The sequence below is a fragment of the Scylla paramamosain genome, chromosome 29 (genome assembly GCF_035594125.1).
Source record: "Scylla paramamosain isolate STU-SP2022 chromosome 29, ASM3559412v1, whole genome shotgun sequence".
Classification (NCBI taxonomy): Eukaryota; Metazoa; Arthropoda; class Malacostraca; order Decapoda; family Portunidae; genus Scylla; species Scylla paramamosain.
In genome coordinates this window covers 3686410-3698923 of record NC_087179.1, presented here as the reverse complement: position 1 = coordinate 3698923, position 12514 = coordinate 3686410, and the positions used below count along the sequence as shown (strand labels likewise).

Genomic DNA, 12514 nt, shown 5'->3' with positions numbered 1-12514 from the left:
ATCAGATCCGATTCTTCTGGATCTCAAATCGGTCTCTAAAAAGAAGGTAGCTAAAGATTCACACCTTTGGTATTGGGTATTTGGTATTAAGATTGTTTCTGGCAGATAAAACAAGGCTCGCGGCTTCTTCAGAGGACTTCTCGGCCTTATAAATAACCTCGTTTTTGACAGCTAGAAACCGCTATGGAAGCACAGGCACTTTCTGTTAGGGGAGTTGCAAGAGGCATCCTGTAAACGGAGGTCATTGCAAGAATGGATGCGCTCTGGAAAATTATGACATGCTTGTCAGTCTTCACCAGGGCCATCCTTTTGCATTTTTCAATGTTCTCTTGTTCTTTTTGATAAGGAGGAAGCAGGTCAGACGATCATTGCTGCAGCCCTAAAGTCGAAGTGAAGTGGGCTAAATGCTTGGGGTGGCTCTTCAAACAACCTCATGGTCAACAGAGTCGGGAATGAGGATCACTATTGAAGACGACCGTCAAAGGATTCTCGAAGGCCTCTCCACAGACTACGTGCCGTCCTTAAGTGACAAGGGAAAGACGTGCGCGCTCCTCTTCTTTGTTCAGAGAGAGGTCAACACATCCATTGGCATCAAGAACCTCTGGTTCTTCACAGCAGTCATTTCAACCACAGGCGACGTATAAGGGACGGTTCAAGAGGGTGGACCTGCAGTGGTACGACCTGCCAGGGGTACGATGATACCCAGCTATATTGTTGCCACTTAAGATTTTTTTAAAGTTATAATGTCTCCTAGGTTCTTCCTAGATAATGCCCCATACATTATAGGGCTATTTGCACGATGTTAGCATAGAGAGTCAGATAAATAGGAGGTTTTCATACTTCAAAGCCTATAATTTCAACAGCTAGAGTCATTGTAAAACTTGTCAATGTTTTTATGAGTAATTTATTTATTTTATTTATTTATTTATTTATTTTATTTATTTATTTTTTTTTAATATCTACTGCAGATATGTCATCTTCAGTTTTGAAAGTATTTATTATGTAAACTGTGTATCCTGGAATTTTGAGTTACTTCTGATTTTATTTATTTATCAGGATAAAGTGTGAGTAGCTGTTGATTGCACCTTTTATTAGTACGTCTGTGTCTTACGTTATGTTGTGTGATTTTCAGAGTGAAATTTTCCGATGTCCGGATTTTCTTTCTACTGTTAGTGATCTTATGGCGTTAAGTCTGCTCCGTATTTTCTTAAAGATGTTATGGTCTGTTTGCTCCATTTCTATCCTAACATATTTCACAGACAACAGAGCAATAGTAATTTGTCACTTTCACTTTATACAGTAGTTGATGATACATATAATATACAAAATCTCTGGAAGATGTTTTGATGCTCTCTTCTCACTAAAGTGTGTATGCACTGTGGCGTCATCCGGGAGCAATTTGGAGCGACACCGCACTAGCGCAGTTGCTAACTGATCATATCATTGAGACAGGTAATGCTCTAGGTTGTCCTACTGCCAAACTGGTTATTTGTAGATGCTTTAACCGCTTGGACGCCAAAAAAAAAAAAAAAAAAAAATCTACACTAGCTCTATCTCACCCATGTCATAATTATATTTCCCCACCCACTAATATTCCACCCTCAACCTTGTCATGGCAGACCTTAATCAGCAGTGCTTGCCTCCCAGGCCCCGTGGGACGCAGCACCCACCTCTCCATCCTGTGGACCCACGTGCCCACATCATGGTGCCCCAGTCAGCTGTCAACAAGACCCACATACTCGTGCCTGAGTCAGCCAAGAGGGTGTTAAAAAAGCACTCCTCTCCTGTGTCTTGTAGCTCATACCTCCCCTCCGACATCGAGGCCCGAGGAGATTAACTATCACTTCGCCGCTGTCTGGCAGACCCTCTCCTCTTCACATCATTCCTCTTGTACTATATATTATTTTGTGTATCCTGCTCCTACAACAACGTGGACGCACATCACCATGTGGGAATGCACCCCTCACACCTTCGCACCTCAACTAACTATCCTATAGATGTGTCGATCTCCTGGGAAAATACCTGGGCTCATACCTTTTGACAATTATCACCTCTACACTCTTTTATCCTCAACCACGTAACAAATGTATTGTGTGTTAATGGTGGACCTCTCTCGGGCCTGGGTAAATAAATTAAATCTCCGAGAGTCAGCTGGGAGAAAGAAAATCAACACTACACTGGGCGGCGAGCGCACCCTGTATTCATTTTCTCTACATCAAATAAATGGCCAAGGTCCAAGATGTGGCCTTCTCATATATACCCATCCTGTAGGAAGCAGGATGGAAGGACGGTGTACACGCCTGGTACAAAACTGGCGTCAGCTGTGCACCAACCGGATTCTCTCTCTCTCTCTCTCTCTCTCTCTCTCTCTCTCTCTCTCTCTCTCTCTCTCTCTCTCTCTCTCTCTCTCTCTCTCTCTCTCTCTCTCTCTCTCTCTCTCTCTCTCTCCACCCAGGAGTTTGATGTAAGAAGCTATTCAAATTTAAATTAAACATATCCACCACATCTACTGACCAACTTCATCAAAATTTATAAAGAATTTGCTCCCGAACTTGCCACACCTCTGTGCTTTATTATCAACTCCTCCTTTCTCAACACTCCTAACCAGTGGATTTGAAAACATCCTTTGTTATCCTAATCCCCAAAACTGGCCTTTAGCCAGTCGCCGTCACCCCATACAAGCCATATTTGTGAGAATTTTGTGTATTGCGTGGCTTACACCAAAAAAAAAGCAACTCTATTGACTGTTTTGAAATATTAAAGCTACATCATTGTCTCACCATCTGGTCATTTTCCTTGAATTTATTTATAGCCGCCTGGACAAATGGAACATCTGTCTAGCTCTTGTTTCTGTGGACTTTAGGAAAGTTTTTGATCTTGTTGACCCCAATGTATATATATATATATATATATATATATATATATATATATATATATATATATATATATATATATATATATATATATATATATATATATATACTCGTATATGTGTGTGTGTGTGTGTGTGTGTGTGTGTGTGTGTGTGTGTGTGTAAAAGTATGATACTTACTGGCACAGCATTGACAATTGTCATTGAATTTGTCACACTCAAATTGGCCAAGGATCACCTCACAGCTTTTAGTTTTAGCGACGCATGTTCTTTCTTGATGTTCACGACATTCTGAGCTGGTTGAGAGACACAAGGAAAAATGAGGGTTAGACTTATAACATAAATGCGAAGTATAGTTACATCTACCTAAGAAAAAAAAATAATTGTAACTATTTATCATGAAATACCTTGAGTCAGTAGCAACTATTCTCTCTCTCTCTCTCTCTCTCTCTCTCTCTCTCTCTCTCTCTCTCTCTCTCTCTCTCTCTCTCTCTCTCTCTCTCTCTCTTTACATATACAATCTACATTTTATGCAAATTTACTTCTATCGGAGATCTATACTTGCTTATGAATTATTATAATTAAAAATTCTGCCTGTCACTCAGTCAAAGCTGCCCCCCCCCCTCTCTCTCTCTCTCTCTCTCTCTCTCTCTCTCTCTCTCTCTCTCTCTCTCTCTCTCTCTCTCTCTCTCTCTCTCTCTCTCTCTCTCTCTCTCTCTCTCTCTCTCTCTCTCTCCATTGTGAATTTCGTTTAAAAGTGATAGGTTTTCTTTTAGATATGATATTTCCCTTAAACTATGATGTTATATTTTTATTATTTAGTTATCACTTTTTTCCACACCATCATCGAGGTAAAAGACAAGCTACGTTAGTGTCTTTCGCTGTTCAGGGAACAGCCCTTGACCCCATATTAGTCTTTTCTCCTCCACCCCCCCCCCCAAAAAAAAAAAAACTTATTTACTGAGTAAGTAATGCTCTATTTATCAGTTGTAGTGACGAGAGTGAGCGGGAGAGGTAGCTTCCATCCTGGCTGGCGGCGCTAGAGGAAGTGATCATGGATTAACACGATCACTCTGAGCATGTGACCTCACTTTGTCACCCATGGAGACGTGACAACGCCTGGAGAAAACGTTGCCAAGTTTTGTGGTGTTTGCAAAATAACAATACAAGTGTTATTAAAAAAAAAAAACATATATTACATTAAGTTGCCTTTTTTAGAGCATCATAGTGTATGTATACTACAACACCATTTAATTTTGAGGTATGAACTACCTGACATGAGGTAGCGCTACAGGCTGGGGAACCCCCAGAAAGGACAACGCCTAAACGTTCAATTCAAAATGGTCATATCATAGACAAAAAGCTTTTGATTCAACCCTGTATAATAGAGTGATATGAGTGAAACCCCCTCTCCCCCCCCCCCACACTTACATGCGAAGTATACTCCAGATATGGATGGATAAGGTCCCTGTATTGAGTTGGCAGCTCAGTGATGAGAAAAATTAGGGGGAGACGACTCATAATTTCTAACTTCATAGAAGCTGTTTTACCTAAAGATGAGACATGAAGTTTCTAGTTTAGATTATAAGCAAAGGACCGACTGAGGATGCTCAGTGTAGAAGAGGAAAACAGTTGAGTGTCACTGAATTCAGAAGGGGAAGGTTGTGTCGACTTGATAGGTGGAGAAATTGAGTTGGACGTCTACGAAAAGACATAGAAAAGTGTAGGGTGGTACCATAAGCATCATTGGATAGTATGAGTTTGGTTCACAAGATCATTGATGAATAATAGGAAGAGAGTAGTGGGTGACAGGAGAGAACCCTAATGAAAGCACTGTTAGTAGACTTTGGAGAAGAACAGTGATCGTCTACCACAGCAGCAATAGAACGGTCAGAAGGCAAACTTGAGATCAAGTTACAGAGAGAAGGATAGAAGCTGTAGTAGAGTAGTTTTTAAATCATGATTCATGATAGGGAGGTGGGCCACAAATGATACATAAGTCAAAAACTTCAACAATAGAAAATATCGAAACCTAACTCATCTCGTGGCTTCTGGTACATAGCCAAAAGTATCTCCAACTGGAATCCATCTCTTTGTGCTGAGCACATAACAGAGGTGACTGTGTCTGGCAAAGAAGCATACATTCCATGCTCTTTCTCTCGTTTTAAGTCTTCCATATTTTTTTATGTATATGGGGAATTGCCTTATGACAACAACAAAAAAAAAAGTTATACAAAAGGCACACTAATCATACAAAGTATGAGAAGTGTCTTGAAACCTCAAATTTCAAACAGTTCAATTCAAAGGTAAGAAAAAAAAAAACATGGAGGTTTACCATTAAAAGAGATGAAAGATTGAGAACACTGGTTAACTCCTGCGTTGTGTGAGAGAATATGGAAAACCTTGTGCGGTGAGGCCGCGGGAGAAGAAGAGGAAGTATGTAGAGCACTTGGAGTGAGAAAAAAAAAAAAAAAAAAGATAGGAGGAGATACAATATTGCAGCAAAGACAGAGGGTCTGGAAATAGTTGGTTAGAGGAAACATAATGAGACAATGATAATTGTTTTTGATTCCACACCGTTCAAAAGAGTAGTATGAGTGGAACCGACTACATGACAAAAAAAAAATGGTCGGACCAGCCATAAACTAATGCTGGGGTACACATTATAACATAAGTAAAAGAGGCCTGATTAGTATTTTTTTTTTTTCCTTCATGCAAATCTTGTGTAATCCCTTATGTGTGAGAAAACACTGTCCTCCATCTGCATCTTGTATATTCCCTTATGCATGAAGAAAGTATTGTGCTGAAAGGGGTATTTCTAAACACATGTAAATAATTTAGTTAGCATGGCAGCAAGACCCCCCAAGAACCGTTTCAAGATGGGAGGTCTCACGACACTTATCCTTTAATTTTCGATGATTCTCTTGATATCTCTTTTTAAGACTGGCGCCTCTATAGGATTTTTTTTTCCTCTTTTTTTTTCCCCCTTGACCAACGACCCTCGAAAAAAAAAAAAAGAAAAAAAAGCTTCGCATAGCAGAATGGTTGCACAGTATAATATTGAATATACAGGGCTGCAGTATAATCCTATTAACATGAAGAATTGTTATTTTTTCATAGAAGTAAGAACAGGTCACACCTGTGTTTAAATTGTAACATGATTTTTCCTTGGGTAACAACAGTTATTTTCTATTTGTTTATGGCTAGAAAACATTGAAAAACACTGATACTTATTTCTAATTTTGCTTTTGTGGCCAGGATAATGATATTTATGAAATTTATCTATTCATATTGGAAGAAAGTGGCGAATTTGAACTCTCATTTGCATAAACTAGAAACAAAACGACATATGATACAAAAGTAATATTTCTTTATTTTAGGATTGCGCAAGTGAGACAATAGAACATTAGAAATGAGTAGTTTTCCGCGATAACTTTCATAAATCGGCCCCCAAATATAGTCTCCCACAATGTTTTTATTATATGACTCTTGATAGCGGCATTCAAAGTCCAGTATATCCTGGTGGAGGAGCTCGCCTTGCTCGTTGGAGTAGGCTTCCAAAGTTCCCCTTAAATTTATCAAGATAAGCATCAAGGATATGGATTTTGAGGGACATCCTGCAACCCATCTTGCTGTAGTTTCTCACTAAGGTCTCAACAAGCTCCATATAGTTTTCGGCTTTGTGACTCCCCAAAAAGCCAAGAGCCATTGCAACAAAGCTTCCTCCACCCTAGTGAGCTTCTTGGGGAATTCCTTACATTCCATGACCTTCTTCACTTGTGGATCGACGAAGGCACCGGCATCCACTTTTGCCGCAGACAGCTTGAGGAAAAAATCTTGGAGATGCTTGAATGCTGCAGACTCCTTATCTAGAGCTGCGATGAATTGTTTCATAAGTCCCAATTTTAAATGCAGTATCTTTCTGAGGTCCAACAATTTGATGTTCTTCCTGATACTAAACTCGGTCTGCTGTGGCCAGTCCCTCTTGTAGTAGTGTGCCACGGACTCCATGCTGTCCCTAAGCCAAAGATAACAAGGAAACTTGGTAAAGCCGCCTTGGAGACTCATCAAGAAGGCAATTATTTTGAAACTTCCGTTAACCTCCCAACCGTACTCTTCATAATTCAAGGCATCTAGTAAGATCTTGACACTATTATATTCCTCTTTGAGCTGGATAGAATGAACTAGGGGAAGAGATGGATACATGTTCCCGTTATGAAGCAGCACTGCTTTGAGGTTGCTGCACGAGCTGTCGATAAAGAGGCACCACTCGTTGGGGTTACAGGCGATTTCAATTGCCTCAAACAGACTGGTAACATTATAGCAAAAACAAAGCTCATCCTGATGAGTAGAAAAGCTTGAAAAATGCTGGTGACGCTTTCTCTTGACCTGATATTTTCACACTTTCACTTAACAAATTCCACTGCTTGAGTCTCGACGTCAAAAGCTCGAAATTGGACTTTGTTACACCAAGATCTCTGATCAGGTCATTGACGTCATTTTGGTTGGGGAAGTAACGGTTTTTCTCATCAGTTGCATCTTTGAAATCTGGATTAATGATTCATCTTCTGAACTGTTTTTTTTTTTTTTTTTCCGTTCTAAAAACTGCTGCTCTCTCTTTGGAGGAGTGGGTACGGAGAGCTCAGAGCAGTGTGGTACTAGCGCAATGGATGACATAAGGTCTGGATATAACAGTAAGTTAGTTTCAAAACTCATTGTCCAGATCAGAAAACAAAAAGTTTAAAGAGAATAATTGCCATTTTCTTTGATTTCTTAGGAAATAACATTTATTGACCAAAGACAAAAAAGTTATAATTTTTTTTTACACGGTGTTATTGATGAGGACTAGCACCAAGTCCTTAGGATAGTCATTTGAAACTAAAAAAAAAAGTAAGGAAGAAGTGCAATGACATGAGAAGAAAAGTTAGGTAGACGTATAGTGTTAGATGTATAATGTTAAATGTGAGACACAGGATGGGTGAGAGACGTGAAATTCATATAATACGCCCTAGGTAGAATATTCAAGGCGTCTTCTATTTACAATACTGATCAGCTCTAGATCATTGATCTGAATCTGGATCTGATATGGATTCGTTCGGAGTAAAAAGAACGCTCGCGACCATTACTGATCAAAACAATAACAACTCAAGCATATCGGTGCCCAGCTGTCACTGGCGGCAGACTGTTGATGCTCTCCGCTGTGCTCTAAGGAGGTAGGTGTCAACGAGCACAGCAGCCTACTATACATTTTCTGAGGAAGTTGGGCTGTGAAGGCCACCAATGAGTCCCAGCCACATGCCTACCCTGGCAGTACGAGGCGCAGTTCTGTTTCACACAAAACTCTCTTCACACACAACATGCTTTAAGTACTCGCTGTGGTAAAGTAAAGAATCGTAAAATGAAAAAAAATATTCGGGTGTAAGGGGAGGCTAGCCTTGCCCGCGAGCTTACACTATTGACAACATTACTGAGGCACTTTCAAAGCAAAGATATATTATTTTCGACTGAAATGGTATTATCTTCCTTTGCCTCATCATGTAGTCGTTGGTAGAGGCGGTAATGGCCACGTAATTATAATCAGAAGCCATTAAACCAAAGCTTGGTGTGGCTTGTAATATCTCCTTTGTTTCTGGCATGTCATCACCACTATTCACATTCCTCACAGTGTGTGAGTGCTCTTCCGATGTAAGCACCGATAGTAAAGTCCTTATATCGGTCATGACATTCACTCCTTCCATTAAAGCAGTGCCCAGGATTAGTTGGCTTGATGTACGAGTACACTGCTGTATTGAACTTCACTTATTGTTGCTTCACGAGGACGTCGAGGAATGGCATGGTACCGTTAACACTGTGTTCTACGGTGAAGTTGAGACCAGAAATCTCTACAAGACAACGCTTCAGCTGGTCAGCACCAACACTGAATATGTCGTCTGCAATATATATCAGGTTTCTTAGTCTTTTTAAACAATTCTTCCTACGCTCAGACCATAAAGAAGTTGGCCATGAGTACACCCAAGGGAGAGCTCATGGCTACATCATCATTCTGACAATAGTTGTTTCCTCAAGGGAAGGTAAAAAGGGATTCCACTGTGCAGCATTCGAGGAATCAGCTTAGTGGAGTTTCAGAGATGTCAAGTGGGGGTGCAGAGTTGTTAGGGTACACTTTGTTAATGACGTAGTTTATGGTGCGTTGGCCTGGAACATTGGCAAAAAGTGATTCCACGTCGAGTAAGGGGATGTTACTATCAGCAGACCATATAAACTTTTGTATATATATATATATATATATATATATATATATATATATATATATATATATATATATATATATATATATATATATATATATATATATATATATATATATATATATATATATATATATATATATATATATATATATATATATAGCAACAAGAAGTGACTACTAAGAAAAAAGTGAGAGAGGAGAGAGAGGGAGGGATAGTACTGTTTTGAGTCTCGCCCGCTTTAGTGTATGTGTCCATGTTTTGCAATAAATTTTGCTGGCCTATTTAAATGTATTTTCCTTTTTATTTCTTTCTTTGTTGTTGTAGGGATTTCAAATTGATACCCAAAACAGAATAAAATCACGGCCCAATGTAATACCATTATAATTCTGCCAGTCCATGAGAAATGAGTGTAGTAATTTATTGAAGTTGAGGAGTTTATGGGAGAGAAATACAGTGACATGGGCACATACCTTTCAGGTGCCTCGCTCTCATTTTCCTATTTGACATGTCAGCCCCACAGTGAGCCTGGTCCTTCTTTTGTATTCTCAGTTTAGTTATTAAGACCGAGCGGATATGTATCCAGAGGACTGGTGAGACTGGATCTTATGGGCTGGGCTTAGCTATATAATTCAGTATACTTTGTGGGTCAGTTGAGTGCCCACTGTCACCACACTCTAGCCTCATGTGTGGTTGTGTCTCCTTGTTTGGTCCGTGTATTTTCGTTGGTGTTTGTCCTTCGTCTGTGTTATTGCGTTTTGCATTTTGAGTCAAGTTGATTCTTTTGTCTTGTATTCCTTTTATTTAATTGCTACTGGTCCTGTGTTTGTGTTGGAAAATATCGTGACCAGAGGACATTCTTTGGTTATATTTCGTGTTCAGTTGCCTGTTTTCTCTCCACACTCAAGAATTGTAAGATGATAGAGTCTGTCTTCCGAGAGATTGGAGATAAGCTGAACTCGGACAAGAGTGTTATAATATTCTGGCGGGCGTGGGCGGTTGCTCCCACAATATTAAAGCCTTATTGTGTTGCATCAGCCTTATCTGTTCCTCCACCCAAGTACGTGGTTGCTTGAGTCCTTTCCAGCTGTTTGAATAAGTCTGGAGTTTATATTTTCTCCCACATTGCGAGGCAGGAGTGGCGACCTTGAGGCTGTAGCTGTATATGATTCACAAGTGACATGGACTTCTTGCTCTAGGCTGGTGGTATTCTAGGTAAAGCTGACCCGAGATTGAGTGATAGCTGTGAAAGGAGGTGAGTCGTTTGAGTGGGGCTGTATCTGATCATATATATATATATATATATATATATATATATATATATATATATATATATATATATATATATATATATATATATATATATATATATATATATATATATATATATATATATATATATATATATATATATATATATATATATATATATATATATATATATATATATATATATATATATACTGGCAACTGACAGTATATATATATATAAATATATATATATATATATATGTATTTATATATATATATATATATATATATATATATATATATATATATATATATATATATATATATATATATATATATATATATATATATATATATATATATATATATATATATATATATATATATATATATATATATATATATATACTCGTATATGAGGAGGCAGTAGGCACCTGCCGAAACGATAATTACTCCCAATGAGATCTAAAGAACTGGATCAGGGGGTGCTGTGAACTTATCATTAAACCCAGCTGTGACCTCACTGAACGTTTCCCTTTGTGTCTCACAACACAAGGAGGCACTCACAGCTTGCCCTCTAAAGACAACTCTCTTTCTCCAAACAAAACTACAAACATTTAATAAAACACACACCCTTCACTCTAATTTTCAAAACTATCATGGCGACTCCTACACCAGCCTCGGAGTCCCCATCTGGGGAAGGGACCACAAATCCCCCCAGGTCGGACCGCCTTTCTGTCGACGACCCTAAGTGTCTTGACACCCCCCTCAACTTTTTCTTCATTAACTTCTGCAACATTCGCGGTCTAAGATCTAATTTTCAATCTGTAGAACACCACCTCTCCTCTTCTAAACCTCATCTCCTTTTCCTCACTGAAACTCAGGTGTCTGAGGCAACTGACAGTAGCCCCTTTTCTGTTCCCTCCTACTTTCTCTATCCTCATTTTCGATCCAAAGCTATATGTTCCGTTTATGTGCGCAACGACTTAACCTCCTCTCGTGCCCACGCTCTTCCGACTTTTCCACCATCTGGCTACGACTACAGAGTCACTCTCAAACTAAATTTTTATGTGCTGTATACCTCTCACCTAACTCCTCTGACTATACAAAGTTCTTTCACTACTTAACTTCCAAAGTGGAGCACATTCTGACTCTCTTCCCTTTTGCAGAGATCCCTTTTTCTTGGAGACTTCAATGTTCACCACCAGCTTTGGCTTTCCTCTCCCTTCACTGACCATCCTGGTGAACTAGCCTTCAACCTCGCTATCCTCCACAACCTAGAGCAATTGGTGCAACACCCTGCTCGTATTCCTGACCGTCTTGGAGATACACCCAACATCCTTGACCTTTTCCTGACCTCTAATCCTTCTGCTTATGCTGTTACCCTCTCTTCTCCGTTGGGCTTCTACGATGACAGTCTCATATCTGTATATTCTCCAACGCTCCAATCCTTCCTCAGGATCCCCTCAACCTGAAGTGCCTCTGGTGTTTTGCGTCTGCTAGTTGGGAGGACCTGAGGAGGTACTTTGCTGATTTTCCTTGGAATGACTAATGCTTCCGTGTCAGAGATCCGTCTTTGTGTGCCGAGCGCATAACAGAGGTAGTAGTATCTGGCATGGAGGCGTACATTCCGCACTCTTTTTAACAGAAAGTGTCAAAATCTTTCAAGATCTAATTCCCCTCGTGACTTCTGGCATCTAACCGAAAGTATCTCCAATAACTTTGCTTCTTTTTCTTGCCCTACTTTATATCAACCAGATGGCACCACTGTTATCACACCTATTTCTAAAGTTGAGGTCTTCCCTCAAACATTTGCTAAAAACTGTACCTTGAACGATTCTGGGCTTGTTCCTCCCTCTCCTCCACTCTCTGACTACTTCATGCTACCTATTAAAATTCTTCGCAACGATGTTTTCCAAGGCCTTGCTGGCCTAAACTCTCGGAAGGCTTATGGACCTGAAGGGTCCCTCCTATTGTTCTCCGAAACAGTGCCTCTGTGCTTGCACCTTGCTTAGTCAAACTCTTTCAGCTCTGTTTGTCAACATCTACATTTCTTTCTTGCTGGAAGTTTGCTTACATTCAGCCTGTTCCTAAAAACGGTGACCGCTCTAATCCCTCAAACTACCGTCCTATTACTTTGATT

The 12514-nt window shown here is 39.5% G+C and overlaps 1 protein-coding gene across 2 annotated transcripts in view; it reads right to left on the bottom strand.

The window, feature by feature from the left end:
* The window catches only part of LOC135115182 (balbiani ring protein 3-like), a 59154-nt gene that overhangs the window by 19825 nt on the left and 26815 nt on the right, over positions 1-12514 (bottom strand). Inside the window, exon 4 of one of the 2 annotated variants that reach the window (XM_064031684.1) lies at positions 3053-3168. The exons of the other annotated variant lie outside the window; for it this stretch is intronic. Coding sequence (XP_063887754.1) covers positions 3053-3168 — 116 coding nt within the window. The remainder of the gene's footprint in view (positions 1-3052; positions 3169-12514) is intronic. 2 annotated transcript variants of the gene reach the window in all.